This window comes from Cotesia glomerata, linkage group LG3 (genome assembly GCF_020080835.1).
Source record: "Cotesia glomerata isolate CgM1 linkage group LG3, MPM_Cglom_v2.3, whole genome shotgun sequence".
Classification (NCBI taxonomy): domain Eukaryota; kingdom Metazoa; phylum Arthropoda; class Insecta; order Hymenoptera; family Braconidae; genus Cotesia; species Cotesia glomerata.
Genome location: NC_058160.1, coordinates 22,233,889 through 22,258,925, shown reverse-complemented (window position 1 = coordinate 22,258,925; position 25,037 = coordinate 22,233,889). Strand labels below are relative to the sequence as shown.

The 25,037-nt window shown below is 33.6% G+C and overlaps 1 protein-coding gene across 4 annotated transcripts in view; it reads left to right on the top strand.

Moving 5' to 3' along the window:
• The window catches only part of LOC123261921 (protein PFC0760c-like), a 69,958-nt gene extending 44,958 nt beyond the window's left edge, over positions 1-25,000 (top strand). For 2 of the 4 annotated variants that reach the window (XM_044723807.1, XM_044723805.1), the window contains 5 exons: positions 4,766-7,705; positions 8,713-8,801; positions 10,136-18,253; positions 19,727-20,211; positions 20,501-25,000. In XM_044723807.1, the coding sequence (XP_044579742.1) occupies positions 4,858-7,705; positions 8,713-8,801; positions 10,136-18,253; positions 19,727-20,211; positions 20,501-23,615 (14,655 nt within the window). In that variant the 5' untranslated portion in view covers positions 4,766-4,857 and the 3' untranslated portion in view covers positions 23,616-25,000. The remainder of the gene's footprint in view (positions 1-4,765; positions 7,706-8,712; positions 8,802-10,135; positions 18,254-19,726; positions 20,212-20,500) is intronic. The other 2 variants (XM_044723808.1, XM_044723809.1) reach the window with 2 other exon arrangements.
• Positions 25,001-25,037: the final 37 nt, after the last annotated feature.

The following is a 25,037-nucleotide window of genomic DNA, read 5'->3' as shown; positions in this document are numbered from 1 at the left end:
CCACTTCCATATCATTTTATATATACCACCATCCACCTCTGATTTAGAACATTCGCTGAAAAAATTTATGGCTTTTGAGCGCATTTTTTTATCGCCCTCCAGAGTGTTACATAAAAAATTTAGAGCCTCCATATGTGACATTAATTTTTATTATTCGTTATACTTTTTCACGTTTATGTTTATATTATACATGTATATTCATGTATTCGTTAACATTTCCAATAATATCGTCAAAAATTAAAGCCTTTCATCGCTAACCGAGGATTTTTTGACGGCCCCTACTTACTCGTCAAACATTGTTGCAAAAATTTCAAGAGTTAAAAAAAACTAAAAAGATCATTGAATGTTTGGTTTTCCTCAAAACCAATCCATTGTTGATTATGATAGTTTGTGAATTTTATAATAATAAGAATAATAATAATAGGTTTGAAAAATTTATGACTAATATTACTCTGTGAGAAATCGGGAGTGAATTCGGAGTGAATTTTTACTTCAATCACTAAGAGTATCTGAGTAAAGAAGTGTAACATTCCATTTTCGGAGTTCTTAGACTGAAATAAAATTTAGCTAAAGAAAGTTTCATATGCTAAATTATTAAATTAATAAAATAATTCAAAAAAATGTATCTCAAATTTAATTTTGTAAAATATTATTTTTATTTTTCCATAAAAATTGACTTTTGAGAAACATTGAACCACATTTTCACAAAGATTATTTTCTATTTAAGTTTTTCTGATAAATTCTTATATGAAAAGTAAAAAAACATTTAGTTAAATAAAATTAGTTACTGAAATTAACTTTAATATAGCAATTTTTATGATTTATTAAAAAACAAATTATCATAGAGAGATTTTATGAAAAAAATGCTACTTGTAGAAATTAGAAAAATTATTGATGCACTTTTTTTTAAATATTAAAATTTATTTGTTATCATAAACTAAGGTAAAAAGTTATGTTCATTTTTCAAATTTCTAACTACGCATTTTTTAATTTACGACTATTTTTTATTTTTTTTTTTTTAATAAATAAATTCATTTCACGGTGTTTTTTTTTATTGACAATATAAATAAAATCCTTGGATTAAATTTCACTCCAAAGAAAATTGAATCAACTGAAAATTATCTACTTCGTATTGTCTCCGCAAATTATTATTATTTCATTGCAAATATTAGGATTAGAAGTGAAAAATTAACAAGCAAAAAATCAAATATTACATTACCAAATTGGAAATTCAAATAGCGATGTTTTTGTACGGTGTTATTGCTATTTTGCTATTTACTTCTAGTCTCATCTTCTATATTTACACGCTTTTTTAGCTTCACTTGTTTCTCTCTATATGTTCATAGTAACGTGCTCTACTGTGATATATATATATATATATATATATATATATATATATATATATATATATATATATATATATATATATATATATATACCCGTAGGTATATACACAAGTATGTAGATGTAGAACATACATATGTACAATCCAAATGTATAGAAGTGCCGAGGTAGCAACCCCTTTGATAGTAGTAGGGGCAGTTATCGATTCTCCCTGCGACCGCTTCCCTCGTCGCGGTTGGGCTTACTGGACTTCCGGATAAAGGTCTCGTTGAAGAAGGATTTTTATTTTCAATGTGTGACTGCAAACGACAGAAAACCCAACCAACAAACAACTGAAAAATAATAAACCTGCAAGTTAAAAAGAAGGAGAAGGGGCCGTTTTTCCCATTACATATAGAGTTATATTTAATTTTTTTTTTTTTACTTTTTCTCGTTGAGTTTTTTTTCCTTTTTAATTACTAGTTGGGATTGGACTTGGACAAAACATGTGAATGACATAGTAACTCATTTATTAACTTTGAAATAAGAATCGACTATCGTATAGTATAGAAGGTATAGCATATATGTGTGTATACATATAGTATACCGACGGCTCCAAAGGGAAAGGGGAAGTCTATAAAGAATGAGAACAAGAGAAACCACGAGATAATGAGGTTACCAGTTTACTCACTTGTTATCGATCCAGCTGTCGCGTATTTAATTTACAACAAAATTCACTTTTTAACCCATTAATGCTCAACATTTATGAATAACCAAACTCGTTCATTTTTATTTCTTTTTATTTTTATATTGTATAATATACAGTACTGTTAACGCTAATGTTATACAATTTGAATAGTAAATTTGTTGATCTCTGGTGAGATGTTTCTATCGCTGTGAAAGTTTCAGATTTAAATTTTGCATGAAATTTTTTTGATACGAAAAAGTTAAAATTCAAAAAAATAAAAAGAAAAAATAATTCTGGATAGATTTAAAATAATAATAGACTGATTAATAAAAGAATCTATTTTGCGGTAAGAAAGCGTGGGTACTTTATGAAATTGTAGGGAATATTTTATAGATAGATATTTGTAAAATTAAAATTATTACAATAATATTTCATCAACAATACCTCACATTTTTTCTACAACCAAATAAATCCCGAAAACGGATGATCCCGCAGACCATCCCTGGAACTTCCCACTATGTACGAGTTCAAAACACTCAGTAAATTGTGTACTCCAAAGTTTTGAGCTCAAAAATACAACTTGCATAGTTTTTCGAGCTCTTCGTTAGCTTTAAAGTTCAAACCTATTTAGGTTTAATTCAACCCTTTTATCTGTCAGAGAAGTTCATGTCAGGTTTCAAGTCTAAATAGGTCTAATTAAATCCGGTGAAGCTCAATGTACGTTTTTAAAGTTAAGATTTCGAATTGAGAATTTTTTTGACGCAATGACGGTAAATTTTTGACTTTTTACTAGAATGGCATTAAAATTAGTAAATATCTCACAATTTTTAGAATTTTTTTTTAACACAAATCATTGTAAAAAAAATCCAGATGTAGGAATTTTTATAAACTATGAGTGTAAATTTTGAAAAATATTTTTTTAGTGTTAATTCAAAATTAACAATTAGTCAAATGGTCTGTAGACTTCAAAATCATTCGTATTAGATTAGGAAAATTCTTATTATTTATTTCAATCAAAAAAAATTCTGTTGAAATGAAGAAAGTATTAGAATTTTTGTCCAAAATTTATTACCTAAATCCTTAATCTTTACAAATTATAATTTAAATTCTAAATTATTAAAAAAAATTGTTAAATTATGAAATAAAATAATACTTGAAAAATTTTATGTGTTTCATTACGAGCACTAAAAATAAAAATGAAACTTTAAATATTCATAGTTAAGTAATTGTACATTGTTCAGAGATAATAATCGCTTGAAAATTTAGTGGTTGTTAGTACATACTTTTTTGAAAATTTAGTACATACATTTTTGAAAATTCTGAATTGCCTTATCTTCCGATCGAATCAATCGTTTGTGATGAGGCTTGCAGTATTCGAAGCAGTTTTAATGCACCAAAAGATTATTTATTACCTACCAAATGATTCAACGTAAAGATTTTGAAGTTATGTTAAAAAAACATTTTTTTGGAATTTTTAAAAATTAAATATCTCTCGAACGATTTGACCGATTTTGATGCGGTTTACGGCAATCAACGCAGTTTTTTAAGCATAAAAAGATTATCTCTTACTTGCGAAGTAATCCCAACAGAAATTTCAAAGTTATTTAAAAAAACATTTTTTTCCAAATTTTTCGATAACAATTTCTCTTGAACGAATGAACTTTTGATTAGGTGTGCGGCAATCGATGTTGTTTTTTGAGGTAAAGAGCTGGTTAGTTTTTGGAATCGATCGATAAACGAGTTTAAAAGTTATTCTAAACAAAAACATTTTTCTGAAAATTTTATTTTTGAGATTTTTCAAAAGATACCGAGCCCAATTGATTCAAACTCACATGAAATAAAATGGCAATAATAATCTTTCGATTGGTCAAGTCATTTAAAAGTCTAACACACACACTATTTTTATATGAAATTTTATTTTCTAAAAAAAAATTCTGATACTGAAATCAGCAAACACCTGAAAATTGTTAGGTTGTATCGTAAAAGAAAAATAAATTAGTGCTGAGAAAATATTTCAAGCAAATATCGTAGTTTTTTTTTTTAATTTCCACATTTCTATTTATCTAAAAATTGTCTTTATAATATTATTATATCGTTTTTACTTGTATACCTATTTTGGTTTTTACAAGACTGTAACCGTATTCTCCACATTTTTGCTATTACCACAGTAATTCCACTCAAGTGCCTCTATTGTTATCATATAACTCTCTTAATGTTATACTTTTTTTTTGGCTTTCGCCCTTTCAACTAATACTTGGTTTCTTTGCGTTCAACATATTATTTTCCACTTATAATCACACTGTCCTGCGACTGTGGCCGACTTTTGCGTTATAATCAGTACCTGCATTTGCATTACGACCTTAAGTAGTATGGAGTACTTCTATAATAATATTTTTTACTTGCATAACTACACGGGGAAACCACAGATAACCCGGTCGGTACAGATGCTGGCAACGTAACGCACATATTCTCTTTATTTTATAATCACTGAAAATAGTGGTGCGTGTTGGAATCGAACCCTGGTCCCACTCTTTCGAAATACAGGTACCGGGCCGATTAGGATATTGCCAGCCTTTTGTCTTTATAATAATTGATTGGTTAAAAAAATTCCTAAAAATCATCGGATATCTCATAAAAAATTTAAAACTTTCATGTTTTTAAACAAAATGCATAGCTTATGATAACTTTTTTTTGTTAATATTAAAAATTTTGATAAATACATTACTTAATTAAAATAATTTGTTTAAATTGCAGAGACTTCACCAGCGGACGTTGCGGATGGAAGAGGTACTTGCGTCGAGGCGAGTCCGATCGGTCGTTTTTCCCTGCCGACGGCGAGCAAGATAATGGTCGCCTCGACGCACAATCATGGTGAATTAGCTCTAAATCAACAGCAGCAGCTTCACTACCAAGATAAACATCACAGTTACTACACCATAAACAGTAACAACAGTAACTATAGTAACAATATTAGTAATAGTAATAACAATTCTTATTCAAACCACAACCATCATCAGACTACTGTGTGTCGAAGTCAATCAGCCCAGGACAAGCGCAGCCGGTTGTCTAACGTGATAAACAATTTGAAGAGGAAAGTACCTGAATCAGCAGCCACCGGTGACTCAAAGAGCAAAACTCCTAAAGACAGCGAAGACCGCGACAGCGTCGAGAGAAATCTCGAGACCCTAGAAAAATACGTTATGACTGTATTAAATGGAGTCATCAAGGACGCGGAAACGGAGGGCCAGCCTGGCAGCGGCGAAATAAACCGAGTGATTGACACCGAAGACTCCGCGAGGTTTAAAACCCCTGCTGACACTCAAAAAGACCAGCCGAGAGAAAGAATAAGTGCCGATGAAGGCGGCCAAAGTGTTGTTGAGCCTGCCGTCCCAGATGTTGATCAGCAAGACAAAAATGATTTGTCTTTATCCGGGACGAAAGAGGCGGAGAAAACTCCGACGGAGCAAAAGGAAGTTGATGCGATTTCGATAAACAGCGAAGGCAATAAAGTATCTGCTAAAGCCAAAGATTTAATAGTATCGCCTTTACCGTCTTCTTCCTCGTTGAATTTTAGTGTAGATGTTGCTGTTACTAAAACTAAGACTAAGACTAACACCCTGGATGTCATTGAGCCGGGCTCAGATAGGCCAGAAACGAACGAGCAGCTAACAGGCGGTAAATTTTGCAGCAAATCAAACTTAGCACCTAGCGAGGACATTGGGACAGTGTGTCGTGATTTACTGAATGATTTGCTGAGTGACATAGTTCAAAATGATTCTCCTGATAATCCTGCGAAATCCGTAGGGTCGTTTGGTCTTCACTGCAGTTTGCCGCTGGAAAAAGTAGCGCCTGTTTTGAAACTATGCGAGTCTGAGCATACAGCTTCATTGCAACTATCTCCAAAGTTTTCTTCTTCTTCTTTATCTTTATCATCATCTTTTTCTTCTTCTTCAACTTCAACGCCAAAACCAACGCCGTCGTCATCTCCAACGTCATCAATTTCAAAGTCCAACTCCCCCGACGTTAAATCGCCGCCAGTGAAACATTTGTGCCTCTACTGCAACCGTACATTTTCATCAATTTCGCTTCAACAACGTCACACAGAGCGGTTTCATCAGCTTAAAGGGGAAAGACGTAGCGAGAGAAGTGCCCGCAAGAGCGGTTCAAACTGCCTATACTGCACCGAAAAACCTTTTAGTGTTCCTGGTGCAGATACCTTGACGGAATTATTCGTCCACATGGTTTTTCGCCATCCAAACAAGTATCATGCTTGTCATTATTGCTGCACCAGATATCTGAACTCCGAAGCTTTGAAAATTCACTTCCTTAATGTTCATAAGACTTCTAAAATAAGTAATACTGAAATACACGAAGAGGAATTGGATGACCAATTTTTTGAGATTATTCGTGTTATCATTGATAAATTACAGGGCAATTCGCCTTCTCTATCTCAACTTCAACTCCACTTTCAACTTAAACCTCAACATCGACCTCAACTTCAACCTCAACCTCAACCTCAACCGACTACTTCCCAATCTCAGTCTCCATTACAGCATCACCAAACGTTCCATGAACCCGTCAGTCAAATCCAGTGTCCTATCGATATTTCTTTAACTGCAGCCACGCCTGTCGATAGTAAAGAGTGCCCAGCAACCGACAAGTCTGAAAATTCTAGCAAGTATGCACAGAAACCCTGTAAAACTAGTTGGTTACACCCACGACGGGTATCTTTTGAAAAGTACAATTTCCCTCGGAAGTACGACGGAAAGGAACAGTGGAGTTATTCGATAAAGGACCTCAGCAAGTTCGACATATACACCCAGCTGACCTTAAGAAAGAAGCAGCAGATAATTGAGGAAAAAAGTTTGCAGAATAGACTGTCTAATAGTTCTTCTCTAGATAGGCAGACTGATTTGAAGGAGAAGCCGATGATTGAGTCCACCGATCTGGATAAGGCGACGCGCTTCGCTGAAGATAAACCAGTATCAGTATCTGATGCATCAACTATTGATACTCGTCCGGATACTGGATCAGTTACTGGAAGTGATTTGCATTCGGTTGCTAACGATACGGGTAATAAAAAATCAAATTCAGATGCTACTGAGTTTTCTCATGAATTCAGTAGTTTTATGAAGTTGAAGCGGTGGGACAAGTGTCCAGCTCCAGAGCCGGCCAAGAAAGATGAAATAGTGTATGCAGAGCTCACGGGTGAATGGTCAAAACCAAGGGTTTATGTATGCGGGGCTTGCTTTTCAAGGTACTTGACTTTAAAGGAGATAGAAGAGCACAAAATCCTCGCCCATCCTCATGTCTGGTGCTCCCACTTCGAGTTTTCTGGGGACCAGCGCGAGCTTTACAAGCATTTGTTCTTACCTGGGCACAATCTTTCTAATCTGTCGATTCCTTCTTTGAAGGCCAAAGGAGCCGAGGAAAAAGTTTGCACCAAGTGCTCGAAACTCTGCTCAACTATTGCAGAGCTTCATAGACATATGCTGGAGTGCGGAGGGGACCAGTCCTGGTTGTCAGGGCTTTTTGGAAACGGAAGGAAAAAAGGCAAGTGGCGGCCCTTCGGAAGTAGAAGCCGGAGGCGAAGACAACGGGGGATGAAGAGAAATATACAGAATTCCCAGACGACGAGGGTCAATCAGCCCAGGGAAAAACAGCCCAGCGGACCGCGAGTTCGTCCGAGTGATCGTAAGCTGGTTTATTATCTTGTTTAGGTTTTATTTTTTTTTTTTTTAAGTTTGTTTTTTAATTGGGTGTTTAAGGATCACTTGGGTTTATTTAGTTCTTTATTTTAGTTCCCAGTGAAAGAAGAAACGGTGAAAAATTAAAACGCTTTGGAGTTTATAATTTGTGAAAAATAGTACGGTATATTTAAATCACAAGTTGATATCATATTTCTCTGAATGAAACTCGACAACTTTTTAAAAGTACCTCGAGCGTTTTTATAGAAATAAAACGAAATATATTTAAATAAAATTACTTAATTTTTTTATGTCAAATTTTTGGATTATGGATATATTTTTTTTTTATCTTGAGATTAATTTATTTATTGCCTGAAGAGTGTTATAACTTTTGAGTTTTGAAAATTTTTTAGTTTTTAGAACGGAATAAAATGATGAAATATAAGTTTGTCGAACATATTATTACAAAAGTAAACTAAAAACTTTTTAATAAATTTTTTCTCTTTAATTTAGTCACGATAATTTTTTACTGAGGTATAAATTATTTCAAAAAAAGTATTTTTCGTTTTTTTTTTAACCGATAATTTTATTTTTTCTTTTTTACTGATGTTAAAAAAATTGAATAACTTCAAATCATCGTGCCTAGAAACCATTTTTTTATTAGAATTTTTTATCTAAATTCGTCTTTAAAAAAAATTGTGTTATGTGCAATTTTTTATCCTTTCACCCGTGAGTGGTTTATATCGATACGCAAGCATGCAGAACGATAAATTTTTAAAAACTTGACAGCTGTCATGTATCGGAACTTTTAAATTAATAAATTTTTCATGTTCATGATCCAACGCAGATAAATCGTGCATCCAATCTAATTCAAAAATTAGTTTATTCATTTGAAAAATTACTGTCTAAAGTATAAAATAACATATAAAAAAAAAAATTAAAGAAAGAAAAATAGAAAGTAATTTTACAAATAATAAATTAATATCAATATTAATATTGACACATTTTTCGCAGATGAGAGTATCCAGAAAATGTTGGCAAATTTGCCTCCCAAGCGATCAACCCGCAGAGACGTACAGGAAACAGCCGAAGGACCACGAAAAGTAAGATTAAATAACACATCAGGGTTGCATCTGATGATTAATTGAGGTCCATTGCGCTAAAAGACTAAATGAAATAAAAATTGATAGGATAACAGCCTTGCGCAACGCGCGAGTAAATATAAGTCGAGTATTGATCAGAACAGCCCCGTTTAAACGTGCTTACGTACATATGTAGACATATCCTGACTTGAATGTTTAGTAGGGCAAATAATCCTACGGTTTTTTATTCCAAATTGTCACCTTTTATGATGTACATTATTACTTTATTATTAAATTATATTAACTTCGGCCTAATTGCATTATTATTCAGATCTTCTCTTCTTCATTACTTCTCGCCTAATGCCGAACAGCTATTGAACTTTTTTGCCATGTCTTATTAGAAGACTAGGAATTAAAATTTTCGGAAAAAATATTTCAAGTCTTTCTATAAATATAAATTTATTGAGATAGATTTTTTAAATGTATTAAAACTACTTATTTACTATTAAAGGGTAAGGTGCAATCTGAGGCATAAGCAAATTAAGATTTTTAATCAATTTTTATTTGACAATAATGAATTTGTATTTTACAAAATTAATAATACCAAATTATTATATAGTATTTTAACTTGACTTGACAAAAATTTCCCAATGACTGTCGTAACTTTTTATTAGTTCACTCAAAACCAATCAAACAAGAAAAAACCATTAGTTTAATTGTTAATCTAGTACTTGATCGAGGCTTTTTTGTTTATTTTAAAAATTAAGAAAATGACAGCATCTAACAATTTATTTGCGAGTTTTGTAGAAAAAAAAAAAAAAAAAACTATAGTTTAAAGTAAAAAAAATATTTAAATTAAAAAATAAATTATTCAATTAAGTACTATTTTTTTATACTTACAATAAACTGTGAAAATTTTATTCAATTCCGTCAAGTTTTAGTCTAGGCGCAATTTTTGTACAATTGTGAAAAATTTATTACTCAAAAATTATGAATTTTAATTGAATTTCATTACAACAACTTTCGTTTTAAAACTACCCAAATTAATTAAAAAAAAATTAATTCATCCCCAAAAAAATTTTTTTCAAAAAATTGAAAGCCCAGGTTTTGAAACTTTCAATTTATTTATTTATTTAACATTTTCAAGAAATATTTTTGAGATATAATTCAAGAAAATGCAAAAAAAAAAAACAAAAATCAATTTTGTTTTTAATTCTGATTGCACAATCCCTTAATATTCTATCAATTATTGACTTTCATAATTTTTAGAACCAAATTAAAACTATACAAAATACTAATGTCTGAAAAGCATATCTTTGTTGATAATTATTAATTTATAATTCATCTGATTACAGGTACAGACAAGATCGAAGCTATCAGCTGAATCATCACGTTTATCGAGCAAGACAATGTTGCGAAACAAATTGCTGAAGAACGCCAAATTATTTCAACGCAAGCGTTGTCGCGGTGATAATATTACCGCGGCGATAGAGAGTGTTATAAGTAATTACAAGCCGACAGATGCTGTAACCAATCACCTTGATAGTAATAGTGATAATCATAACAAAAAGTATGATAATGACGGCGTGAATGGTAGCAGCAGGTCCAGCGTTACGGGATCTAAAGAATTAAAAGATACGGAAAAGTTGGAAAGTTCAACAGAGTATCGTCGTACATCCGTGGCTGGTAAAGTCGGCAAGAATTCCAAATTAAATAATCGATCGACCCAACGAGTAAGAGTCGTCAGCAAAAAGAATAACGTTAAAATGAATTCGAGGCGCACAAATTCGAGTAGTTTTAAATCAACCGTCGCCTCGACAAATATCAACAAGCAACAGCAGCAAGTACAGACGGCTAATCAAACAAATAAGATTAAAGGTACATTAAAAAAATCCAATGTTAAAACTACTGGCAAGTCTTTGTTGACTCTTAAAAATAGCAACATCAGATTACGCAAGCGAAAAACTGAAACCGCTGAAAATTCAACTCCGTCATCCGCATCGATTAAAGCCAAATCCCAGGTACGAAATTCGGATGGTAAATTTACTCGTACTTCTTCCCAAGGTGCATCATCTCGGGGATCCTTTAGTGCAGAAGTTACTTCGGAAAGTGCCGATCGGGTGAAGCCCAACGACTCCAGTTCATCTCTTGTTACTCGATCACGAGTAAAAACTATTGCCGATAACAGTAACAAACAACAGGCAGCTTCTACCGGCAATGAAGAGGTGGGAAAAAGAGTTACAAGATTGTCTTCCGACGACAAAATGCCTACGCTGGAAGCCGACGGACTGACGACTGTCGCTGCTACAGAAGTTCCTGAAAAATCGGCTGATCTTCCAATTTTATCTCCGATAACCGAGTCGACTGGTCAGCGCAATCCACGTGCTAAAAAGCTCGGCTTTAGGTCGAAAAATAGTAAAAGTGGATTGCGGGGTAAAGTTAAGGCTAATGCTAATGGTAACGCTAAGTCGAGGGGGAGGCAAAAACGAGTGGTCGTCGAAAAATTGAATAAAAGTGTAGATAGTAGTGAAAACAGTAGTCTCAGTAGTAATAATGATGATAATAATATCAGTAATAATGATAATGTCAATGTTAATGATAGTAATAGTAATAATAGTAACAGTAATGATAATAGTAGTGATAAAGTTGAATTGGTAGGAGAAGAAAAAGAGGAGGTGAGTTTGAAACAAGGTCGGGATCGTCGAGTGAGAAAAGGGAAGTCTCTTTCACCGAGAGTTTCCTCAGATGTTATTGAGGACAAAGATGTGCTTCTAAAGAAACCGGGTGGTAGTTCTTTGGAAGAAACCAAGTTGACTGTAGACAACTCGGCTGACGTTAAAAAGAACTCAAAGAGTCCCGATAAAAAAACTAATGTAAACAGAGTTGAGTCGCGTAAAGCGCGACAGGAACGTCGGGCGGGATCATTAGAAGAGCTTTCTAATTTGCAGGAAGTTCCGCTGGAAGTTAAAAAACTTCTTGGTCCAACAGACGATCTTTTTAGTCAGATTGGTATCGCTTCGCAGCCGGTTAAAGTTTTGACAGGTCGCGGTCGTGGTCGTGGTCGCGGTCGCGGTCGCGGTAATCGTCGCCGTGGCCTTCATCGTTTTAACGTGACTCAGATTAGCAGCCGAGTAATAACTCGTCAGAATAAAAATGAAGAAAGTAGCAAAAATTGTGAGGAGCTAGTAAATTTACCTAGCGAAGATTTAACTGATAACAAGAGCGCAACTAAAAAAGCTACGCCAAGTGAAAAGAAGAGTTGCGGTCAAGTAGATAACAATAGGATAAATTCTTCAGAAGATACAAATGATAAAGTAGACGTTGATGATGATAATGACAATGATAAGCCGGCAGAAACGATTGCGGTTACGATTACTAATAATGAGGACAACTTACCAAAAATAGAATCGGCAATTGGAAGAAGCTTAAGACCAAGAAAATCGTCAATTGAGGTAGAGTTAAGTTCAATTAAAGCATTTGAGTCAACCACAGTCGGTTCACCGATGACAATAGTCCCGGAGAAGAGAGTTAATAATAGCGACAAGGAGCCAGACAATGAAGATGAAGTAGGAGTAGCGGAACAACATGAAGGAGAACGAGAACGCGAACGGGAAAAAGATGAAAAATTTTCAGAGGAGGTTGGTAGTACTGCTGATGATAGTAAGAACGAGGATGACTATGATGAAGACTACGAAGACAATGAGCCTGAAGAGAGGAAGAAACTTGTGACGGCTGATTTAGTGAGTCTAAGTTTCGAGCACCTTCAGCAAGAGTCGAGCAACTCCAACATTGACAGTGGGAAAGAAAATTCCTCGGAGACGGCTGTCAACGTTTCAAAGCCAAGAGTATCAAGGCCTAAAAAATCACGGGGCTTAAAACGTGATCGCATTGTCAAACGCACGTTAAATAATGTGATTGGAATTCTCACTGAAGGCGTTAATATTCCAGTTGAAGTTCAGCAGAGTGTTGTACTTACTGTGCAAACCTCCGTCGATAATAATATTAATTTGAATAATAATACCGGTAATAACAATAATAACAGTGCTAATACCATTGGAAATAACAATTCAAACCCTGTCGCTAATAGTAGTTCTAATAGCAGCAATAGTGCGCTGACTATTCAAAATAATCGAACAGAATTAGGTGATGATAATATTAATCCTCCAGATAATGCTAATGGCGTAGTGTCTAATAGTACTGCTAATGAAAGTATCATCGATGAAGCCCGTGATATGATTGAATGCTCAGCTAATGATGGCAAGGATGAAACAGCGAGCCAAGAAATCCAACGGCACATTAGTAGCTCTGATAACAATACGGTTTTGAAAGCCGAAAACCTAATTCCAAAATCCAGTACAGCGACAGTATCGACCACTGTTAATGTTGAGCCGACGAATGATATTATTTTGGATCTATCAAGACGCAAGCCCAAGGGCAAGGGTTCTTTTTTGGAGAAAATAGTTTCCAAGATAGCGAAGAAAAAAGACGCATTGCTCGAGGGCGAAGTTGGTTCATTGCTCGATCATGCGGCTGATGAGCTTAGTATTATTTTAGATGAAGTTGGCCCTACTTTTGAGGCTAATGATCCGAAAACTAGTGCCACAACTTCAACTATAAATACAAATTCAACTAATACCACAACTACGGCTACTAGTTTAACCACGGAAAGTACTTCAAGCACGAGTACGTCAGTTAAATTGGAAGTTGAAAAAAGTGATAAAGAGGGAGAAGAAAAATGCTTACGTGTTACATCTGAGGGTGATAAAAGTTTAATTGATACGGAGGCTGGTAATGAACAAATTAAATTTATGGAAAAGGAGCCGAAGAATAAGAAGCAGGAAGAAGACGAGTCACCGGTGATACTGGAGGTAGGGAAGCAGAAGACGGAAGATAGTTTAATTATTCGTGAAACTTTACCTCAAGAATCTCTGAATGGCACTGTTTTAGAATCAATTACGAGTAATGATACACTGAGTAGCGATACTTTAAAGTCAGATCAGGTGGTAATTGGTAATTCCAAACGTAATAAAAAAAAGCGCTCACTGGAGATTGCTGAAACTAAAAACAAACGCAAGTCGGTGGAAGAAGACGAAATTGAGTGCAACCGTATCGAAGAAGATTTGTGCTTGGCAGATATTATGAAGTTAATAAATAATGCTAAGCGTGAATCTCCTTGTGAGGTCCCCAATGAAATTGATGAAGAAATACGCCCTGGTAAGAGAAAAAGTATCGATTATAAAATAAAGGGTAACGATAATGACGAACGGCAGGGAAAAGTTTCGAGTAAGGGAGATGAAAGTTCAGAAAAAAGTGAGCTTATTAATGCTAACAAAAAGACTAAGCTCTGTGATGAAGAGAAGGATGCCAAAATAATGGGTGATGGTGAGAATATTAAAGCGGGTTGTGATATAAATAATTTACAAGTTCAACAGCTAGAGAAGGTAGAGGATAAAATTATTATTGACAGTCCTAAAGTTTGTGATTCAACGGTAAAGTCAAGTCCCAAACGTAAAACTAAGTCCAAAGATTTTATTAGCGATAATAAATTTAATTGTGAACAAGTTGCATTTAAAGACTCTGTACATAAATTAAGTGACACGTCGATTACTGAAACTACTTGTACTTCTACTTCATCTTCTACTTCTAATTCTTCCTCGGCTTCTATATCTACTGATATAAATAATTCAGATAAAGTTGAAAGTTCAACCGATATTTCATCAAGAATTGATGAGACTATCTTATACGTTAGCAAAGCGGAAGATATTAAAATAGATGTGACCCCAGTAGCCGTTAAATCGAAAAAAAAACGTGGCAGAAAAAAGTCATTAACGAAAGAACACTTGCAGTTACCCGAAGATCAATCTACTGAAGATATTAATACCTCTGTTTTTGAGCAGTCAAGCCAAGCAGAATCTTCAGTTTCAGAAGAGTCTTTTAAAATTCCTGAAGAAATTTCACAAACCAAAACTCGCTCAAAAAAGAAATTACTTAATGAGTCATCAGAAGATAAAACAGTCACTGCAAATTCGCGTAAAAAGTCCAAAGAACGCCGTGAAGAGCCTGGATCTGAAGGAAATCAGGAAAAATTGACTCCCGAACCGCGACCACGGGGCCGAAGACCCAGAAGGAAACCCAGTGACGCTGATGTTACGTTCCAAATTACCCCGGCAAAAGATTCTAAGCCGAATGATGAGCCTGAGAATGCAAATGATACTCTTATTGAACGACGCAAGACTCTGAAAAGAAAAGCGAAAGAAAATGTATTCTTGATCGAAGATTTGCTTGATTTTGGTGACGATCTAGACAGTGACTCTGAGTCTGTAGTTAGGATTAAAGATAAAACTCCTGAGAATGAAAGTAATTTGGAGGTCAGTAAGGCGTCGGATAAAGTTGAAGTTGGGGAAGAAAACAATTCAGAAGAAGTTGTTGGTAAGACTGATGCTGAAATTGTGCCTCAGCCTGAAGACAATCAGATTCCAAAAGCAGAAGTGGAGGCGAATAGCGGTGAGGAAAAGGCGACTGTTGAAAATCAAGTTGAGGATAGTTTGAATCCAAAGAAACGTATCACGGGTAATTTCGCAGTGGTTCATACCAAATCTGGAGAAATTCTTATTGTGGAGAAGAAGAAAAAATTCACAAAAGAAGCTGCTAGATTTTTCTGCGACATTTGTGCAACTAGCTTCACGCGAAAGAGCTCTTTGAAGAAACATAATCTTTCGCAGTCGCATTTGATACAAGTAAGCAAAATTGGAGGCATTGATCAAGACAATAGTGTTAATCAACAGCCAGAGGAATCGATGTCTCATGACGACGCTACAGTCTCTTCTATCGATCGTAGCGAAATACTAGCTGCGAGTTGTGAAGCTCCGGCTTTGATTTCTACTCAAAGTTCGGCTGCGCAGGAAACTAAAGATAAGGATAAAGAAGCGGAAAAAATATGTAATACCGATGGGGTGCAAAAGGGTGATAAACTTGAGGAATCGTTCCCCAAAAAGTCGATACCTTTGGGTGAAGCTAAAAAGGATTTGGCCGAAAGTAATATTCAAGATACCGGTGAAGTGAATCCTCAATTACAAACGACAGATCCCGAGGACGAGCTGCTGGATGAAGAGATTTCAAAAATAACTGAAAACATGACTCACGATGAGTACGTACTGACAGATCAAATAAGTCCACTGCCAGATGGGACTTCAACGCCTTTGAAACAGCCCGGAGACTCGCTCTCAGATGTCCAGCGAAAAATAAATCTCGCGGATGAGCATTTGGATTTAGATTCCCCGCCTCTTGCTGATAAAATAAAAAATCAGAAACAGTCAGCTGGTTTGAATTCCGTGTTTAATAATGTAATTAATAATTTAACAGATAAACAGTCGTTTAATAATAAATTTGAGGACAATAAGGTTGAGTGTAATTTAATTACAGAACAAAATAATAGCAATGAATTATTAAGTAAAGTTAATTTATTGTCTTCAACTGTACTGACATCCTCTCAGTTGTTAATGAGCGACTCGAAAATAAGCTTAGACTTTTCAAATATCACCGAGAAATTAAAGAGCAATGAGTTTATTAAAAATAATAAAAATTCAACACTGATTGAATTCGATAGTGACGAAGATTCACGTAAAAGTGTATCACGTGATATACAAAAATTATTGAACGCGGAACAATCAAATTTTGATGGTGAGGACGAGGACAATCAAGTTGATAAAAATTTATCTCGAGATACTTCAAATAAAAGTGAGGACGTGACTGAAAAGTGGAAGAGGGTGGAAAATAAAGAAGAAATCTATAAGGAAGAGGAAAAGGAAAAGGAGTTGGAAATTGAAATAAGTAAAAATATTGTTGATGATACTGTTAAAGATATCAGTTTGGATTTGAATATTAAACTGTCAAAATCCCGGACGAAGAAAAGTCGAAGCAATAAAAAAAAGAAATTCACAGAAGGCAGCAATAACAGTAGCAGTGGTAGCGAGTATGACACCGATAAAAAAGATATTGCAGGACAAAATAAAAGTAAAATAGTAAAAAGTGTCTTCGGCAGGGCGTTTACTGCCAGTGAGAAGGCCGACAAAGTTAAAGAAGTTCTTGATGACTGGGTTTCCAAGTCAGACAGCGACTCCCACGATGACCAGAGCAACTGGCGCAACTGGAAGTCTGATAGTAAGAAAAGTCGGACAGATAAATCTGTCGGAAAGATTAAAAATGGGCCGAGTAAAAAGATTGATCCGTCGGTTCCGGTGGCTGTTGCCGGGTTGGAAGGCAAATCCACGTCGTCATTAGCCTCTGATCTTCCCCAGAATGAGTTTTCGAATTCTAGGTGTCGGCAGAGCAAGAAACGAGCTGAAGAACGGATTTCCAGGGCGTTCGAGGAAGAATCAATACCTTATGAATTGGCGTATGAAATTAGCAAGCAGGCCAATAATTCCTGCAAAACTTTAAAAGACAAAGAAAGGGAGAAAGATAATAAAGATTGTAAAAATGTTTATGACTTTGTTGACGATTCAATAAAGTCTCCCGATAAATTAAATCTGAAACTAAATTTAAATCTAAATATTAATAATAAGAGTAAAGACGAGTTGTTTACAAATAAATTATTAAATGTCGATAAAGTTGGTGATAAAAGTGATGATTTAACGTTGATAAATAATGAAGGTGGCTTAAAGGATTTAAATAATGACAATATTATAAATAAACCCAATGAATTTTTATTCCACGATACTAATTCATTGGAATCGATTCATACGCGAGTACCGAGTTGCCCGCGCGAGCGTTCTTCCACCCCAGATATGGTGTCACTTACAACACGTGACTCGGAAAATGATATTGATGCCCCTACTGATAATGATAATGATAATGATAATAATGACAATGATGATGATAATAACGAAGAAGAAGAAGAAGAAGAAAATATTGTCTGTGGCCGTCTGTCACCTTCTTACGCAAGTAATTTGCCCGATAGCTCGCGAGACAGCGCAACAACAAATAGCAATGATGATAAAAGTGTTAAAGACAATGAAGATGAAGATAACGACAATTACAATGATAATGATAATGAAAACGATGATGAGGAAAGTATTAAAATAAACAGACGGTGCTCGAGCGAGTTTTCTGGGGAGAAAATAATAATTCGGTCAACCTCCAATGAGGAAAGTAGATCGGGTGTGGTCACTATTGCACCAACCGACGCTATTGAAGACAACGCGCTGGATGTTCCACCTCTGGAGACTCAGGAACTCGGTGAAAAATCCTCCAGAGAGGGAAAAGTCCTGAATTTTGATGAAGAATTATTTGTCGAATGCTGCTCGAGATTGAAAGCCACCACGGAAAATGAGCTGAGAGGCGCCAAAAAAATTAAATTAGACCACACGGATAATTATGGCAAGGATGAACACCGGGATAGCAGAAACCGCGCGCCTTGGAAAGATATTGAAAGCCAGAATAGTCTGGGTAGTCTTCTCGAGTCTGTTAACCAGGTTTGTAATTATTTTTTAATGGTGTTATCTTTTAGTTATTGTTTATTGTTATTATTGGTTATATTTTTCTTTTGCTTGTGTAGACACATGGTCATTTTTGCACGTAAACTTGAGCATCTAAATATCGATCTCTTCTCATTTATATAATTGTTTTATAATGGTAGTTGCATTAATCATAGTATCATAATGAATGCAATTAGGAAATATGTGCATGGGTATAATGCTTTAATTCTGGTATCATGTGATATGAGGGCGTAACTTATTTTATTAACATATCTATTTTTATTTAAATTGCATATTACAATTGTTGGTACTATTATTTGCATTTTATTGAAAAATTAGTGTTAATTTATGTTTTTACACTTTGGGTTCGTATGAATGTATGTTTATATTAAGTATTTAGTGATTGTAATTACATTACAGTGAAAATTTTTACAGGAACAATGACCAGCTTTAATACTGACATATCTCTCAGTATGCATGCAGAAGGTAGTTAAATTCCGTTAAAAAATAGAAAAACATTTCTTTTATGCATTCACAAGTTTATTAATTATTATTATTTTAAATTATTTGAATTTTGCTTTTGAGTTATATGCAATTTTAGTTTTGTAAATAATTTTTTGTTTAAGAAGTTCCGGAAAACTTTGTGAAAACGTCGTTCTAACTTAGAGATTTTAAATTACATACTAAATTACTAATGAGCAATTACATTTCATACTTCACGTACAGTAGTATTGTACCTAAGAGTAATAGTGCTAAAGTAATGCTTTAATAATTCTAAATTGCTATTATTCATAATGTAAGCCTGAGAATAATGTATTTTGATATTCATCAATTGTTTTAATTAATTTACTTAAGCTTAATTTTTTATAAATTTTTTTTTCTTGTATTTCACGTTGTAATTGGTCTATTTTTTTTTTTTATAAATAGATCTATTATTGGCAAAAGTTATTATGTTGTGTAAATAAAAGACTATTTTTAGAAGTTGAAAATAATTTACTGTCAAGTTTATTGGAAAAAAGCTTTTAAGGATTATGTCAAATGCTTATTTTAAGAAATATTGCCTTCAAAAGCCCTTTATCAATAGTCTTGGTCGTGAATTATTTTTAAATTTTAATAACTTATATTAGATAACATATTCTCAGTAGCTTGTACGTAAATTTAACATCTCAAAGTTTAAAAAATACTTCTTTTCCATAAAATGCATGTTATAAATTTTTATTTTCAATTAAAAAATAATAACTAATAAAATAACACGCTTCATTATTTTGCTTATGGGATTCTAGTCTAGCTTTTAATTATGTAATTGCTTAGACGTTTCAATGAGATAAACAAAAAAGATATTCATCTGTAAACTAGAATCTTTTCTTGAATTATTTTTTAATTATATCCACGTGAAATTACACAGTAATTATTCGAAATCATAGAGTTGAAGTTCCTCTGATTGAATAAATAATATTTATTTATTTACAGTTACTTGGTGAGGAGATGTACAATAATCGCACAAACGATTATCAAAAGCGTAGCAGAAGTTTGCGCAGCAGCGAAAGACTCAGCCCAGTCTCAGAAGTTCAAACAGACTTTATACGACCGGAAAATCTCAGTTATGAAGACAGCTTGGACGTTGCTTTTGAGCACAACAACAAACTGAGGGATAAAATACAGCAGCGAATGCGGGAAAGTGAAAACTTAATTGCCACTACTTTTGCTCACAAAAACGATTCTAGTTATAATAGTAATGATGATCGTCGACATCACCATCATCACCACCACCGCAATCATCACCATCGACACAATCATCATCGAAAAGACAAAAGTTACGACAATTCCAATAACTCTGAGTCTTTTATTGGCGGAAACGATAATAGTAACGCTAAATCCATCATCGGAGAATCTTTGGCTATTAAAAATAAAATCGAATCTAATTTTAATGGCTTATTGGACAAAGCTTTTCATAAGTAAGTTTTATTTTTCTCTTTAATGGCTTAGGAGATAGCTTTTTTATCAATTATAAATAAAATAGTTGATTTATTTTTACTTAATTATAATTTTATTTTTAAATAATTTTATTTGTTTTTAATTTTCATTGAAAACAAATTTTCTTTAAAAATTCATTTATAAAATAGTTATTATTATTATTATTATTATTATTATTATTATTATTATTATTATTATTATTACATTTAATAATAATAATATTGAATTGTATCAAATAAATATAAAAAATTTTTTTTTAATATTTTTTAGTGGTTCGACTCCGATGAACGTATTGGCAGAATTAGCATGCGCACAAGTACCAACATCAACAATATCAGATGTTAAAGTAAACCGAGAGAAATTATCCAAGATAAAAAGTTTATCGCCGTCAAATGATAACGATTGGACAACTTTACAAAGTAATGATAAACTTGGAAAAGATCATTTAAAGAAAACTCAAAGGAGCACAATTAAAGAACTTTTTGAACGGAAAAATGAACTTAATGAAAAGAAGCATCATCATCATCATCACCATCACCATCACCATCATCAAGAAAAATCGAGTCATTCTAATTTACAAGCCAACTCGTTTGGACTTAAACAGCATAATAAAACCAGAAAGATAAAACGTCTAGAGGACGACTATCATCCATTAATTCGAAAAAGTCCCTTTGGTATCGGGATGCAAGAGCGCAAGAAACGACGCGGAGATAAAAAACGTGGTGATGTACAGAACAAAGTTAAAGACATTTATGAGTTTGACGACGAGGAAAGTCAAACTGAGTCAAGTTTTAATTCAACTTTACCGCTTTACAGAAATAGAACTGAGAAAGAAAAACATCAAGAAATAAATTTCGTTAAAACTAAAGAGATTAACATCGGAGATCTGGTGTCCAAGACCGTCACCAAATCACTGGACACTGACAAGCCATCTAGTTTCGATGAATTACTCGATAATATGGTTAACATAAAGGAAAACAAGTTTAAAGAAATAGAGTCGTCTATTCCCAAAACAAAGGGTGCTTTGAAATCGTTTAATCTCGAAGAAAAACAACAGCAGAAGCAACAGCAATCTGTCACCGGGCCTATGGACAACTTCGTGGAACGTAAGCGATCAAAACGAACAAGTGAGTCAACAGCGAAGCACAAGTCAAAAAAACGAAGTAAAAATTCAAAGAAACGATCACGTAATGCCTGGTATGAGGATGACAGCTCTGATGAATTCGTGACCGCGATAAAAACTGCCGATATTGGGGTTGGAATATCTAAAAGCCAAAGAACGTGCTCTAAAGGCAAGCAAAATTTGTTCGCCGAGATGTCTACTTCCTCAGACAGTGAGTTCGAAGGCAAAGATGCCCTCAAAACTCTGTTCCAAAATGAGCTGCCAGATGGACGAGCTTCTCCCAAGCCTGACGAGGAGTTTAACAAGTCTAATGAAGAAGCTGAGAGTGATTGGATTAATGCCGGAAACTCGCCGGCAGAGAGCAGACATGAGTTTGATAGCAAAAAGAATGTTTCCGAGTCAGATATGTCCGATCGCCCGCTGATTATCGATGAACGGAAGGAAAGCGAACACGATGATATCAGTGTTAATGGCAATGATGTTGATGAGGTTAATATACATAATCGTAATGACAATGCTGATGATGATGGTGATGAAACAGACAATCGGTCAGAGCCAGCTTTTGAATTAGATGATTTGTACCGTGAAGATAGTTCCGTTATCGCTTCTGATTCAGATGATAATGACAATGACAACAAAGATGATAAAAATTGTGACATTGAAAAAAATGATTTTGATGATGATAATGATAAAGAAAAAGATGAATTGATTCCGTTAGAAACAGCTCTTGACTTATTAGACAGCGATAATGTTGAAAAAATTTTCAATGAATCTATTGTACGGTCAAGATCTAGATCAGTTTCTCCAGATGATAAAGTAAATGATGAAGAAATAGAAAGCAAATTATCCAATATCAATGATGAGTGTAATATTGATAATGAAAATGATCACGTTAAGAATGATGATGATCATGATGATGATGATGATGATGATGATGATGATGACGATGATGAAGATGATGAAGATGATAATGATGTCGGAGATGATTTACCAGAAAAATTAAGAACTAATGAAAAGCCAGCAGAAAAAGCGTCGGACAATTTACCGCTGCACGTGTTTCTAAGCAGAAAAGTCCAGGAATCAAAGAAACGCAAGGAAGAACAGTTAAAAAGATTAAAAAAGCAAGAAGAAGAGGAGAATGAGAATGAGAATGAGGAGAATGAGCGTGGGGGCTTGCCGATCAATATGGAATTCCAATCAACGCGGAGACAAAGAAAGTGTGCTATTGGTAAACAAGGTTTGTTGGCTGAAATAAGTAGCTCTGACGAAGAATACTATTTCAAGGAGGCGGGGAAGCGCGGTACCGGTGATAAAATAGATAACACCGGGTGCGATAAATCCAGGCGACAGAAGCGCGAATCCAAGGAGAAGAAAAAGGAGCGGTACATTGAGAAGAAACATGAGCAGATGATTGCCAAAGAACAGAAAGCTATTGAGGAGGAAATTTTACGTGAGCTTGAATTAAAACGAGACGCTAATAATAAGGAGGTGGATATTGATAATGGTAATGGTGATGTCGATGTTGACGCTAGTGGCAATAATGGTAAGGACAGTGGGAAGAAAAACTCAGCTAAAGAGGTTGTTAGTGAGAGTGAGAGTACCAAGAAGAAGCATCGGGCGAGCAAAAAGAATTCTGGTGATTTAAAAGTTAGTAAAGATAAATTCAATAGTGATACTGAAAATAAATGTGAGAAGACTATTGATAAGAAAAATAAAAGTAATTTTAGTGCTGGTAAAAAAGAATCGATTAGTAAAACTTCTTCTAATTCAAATTCAAATTCATCTTCCATTAATGTAAACAGTAATAATATTAATAATAGTAATAGTAATGTTAATAATGGCAGAAAATCAGCGGTTAGAACAAACAAAAAATCAGGTAATAAGAAAACTACTAAAACTCACGATTCTTCGCGGACCAACGGCAGTGAAACCGACGACGAAGAACTAAGAACAACCAAGTCGTGGAACAAAGTTGAGGAAGGGGTAGGTGTCGCTATTGGTAGGAGAAAAAGGGCTGCTGCAAATCAATTGTACTACTGGTCCAGCTCCAGCGACGATGATGAAGAGTTTATCCAGCCCTCGCAAACCGTCGAGGAAGAAGACGACCGGCAGGAACAGCACGGTTGGATTGTGGGAGATTCTCACAAGAAAATGATAACTATGCTGGCTATGGAGAAGAAGCTTAAAGAAAAACGACGTAGGAGCGAGGACGACTGCAATGGAAAAAAAAAAACTAAGAAGCACAGAAACAGCACGTCTTGATACGTGTTTCATGATTAATTTAAAAGTTAATTTACATTTTTATTCGGTAGCTGGTCGGTGTATTTTATTAAATCCGTAGATTAGTACTGATTAATCATTTCGATTATGTACAGCGATTTATTATTGATTAACGATTAATAAATAATGATTAATAATGTAATTAGGATAAATTTGAGACTGGTTATTAAAAATATTCAGCAAGTATAATCTTACAGTAAACTGCCAGGGAACGCTTATATAACTTTAAATAAATAAAGAAACAATTGTATACTCATGACCGAGATTCGCTCGCGCTTAATGTCGGGATTTTTGTCGAAAAATAATTTTTTATTCAATTGTTTCCTTGCGTTTTAATAATAGTAATTAATAATTATAACAAATTTATGATAATTGTAAGCTTGAGCTAATTGATAAGTTTATAATTGTATTAGTTAATAAGTAGCATGAGTGTATGAATTATTAATTATAAACATTGTTTGAAAATTAATAGTTGATAATGAAAATTTATTATTAGACACTATCAATAACTTAATTATTATGATTTTCGATTTAATTATAGAGTAGTTATTTAAATTATTTTAATGGACAATTCATACAAATATAAGTGGGTCCAATTAGTATTTTGTTATTGATTTATTTTGTGATTTAAATTAACGGAGAATGTTCATTTTTTTAAATTAATACAGTGAATTAAAATTAGTGTTACGGTTGGATATTTAATTGATAATAAAAATTCGCTTGAGTATCAAATTGTTTAAGATTTTTTTTTTTTTTTGTATGATTTAGGATCTCATTGTAGTAATTTTTGTAATTGATAAGATAGCTTATTATTATTAAAAGCTTATGATAAATCTCGACGAAAGTCATACTTTTTTTTTCTGTAAAGTTACAATTCAATTATTTATTAAAATATAAATTAAAAAAATGCACTTATAAATAAATAAATATATGAAGATAAATATATAATTAACAAAAAATGTTGATGTAGAAGATTAATTTATCACGGGTACGTGTTTAAATAAAATTCTATTGTAAATTTACTGCCATAATCACATTTACGTCGAGAGCCTACAAAAGTTATTAATATAATATGATCATTATTATTATATTAATATCAATGATAATGATAATAATAATGAATGTAAAAATAAGTAAGTTGAATAAAACCTTAAAAATAAGTAGACAATACATTGATACCACAATGGTTGAATTTATGATTATTTGTCTGTAAAGTTGAAAAAGGTTGGCACAAAATATTATTAATAACAATAATAATTAATAAGTATAAACAGAACATTCAATGTAAATATAATGTATTTTGAATGTATCAGGAAAAAGTATGTTTTGTAATATAAGCATTGTGAAAAAAAAAATAAATATTAATAAGACTATATATAAAAAAAGAAAATTGTTTATTTACAC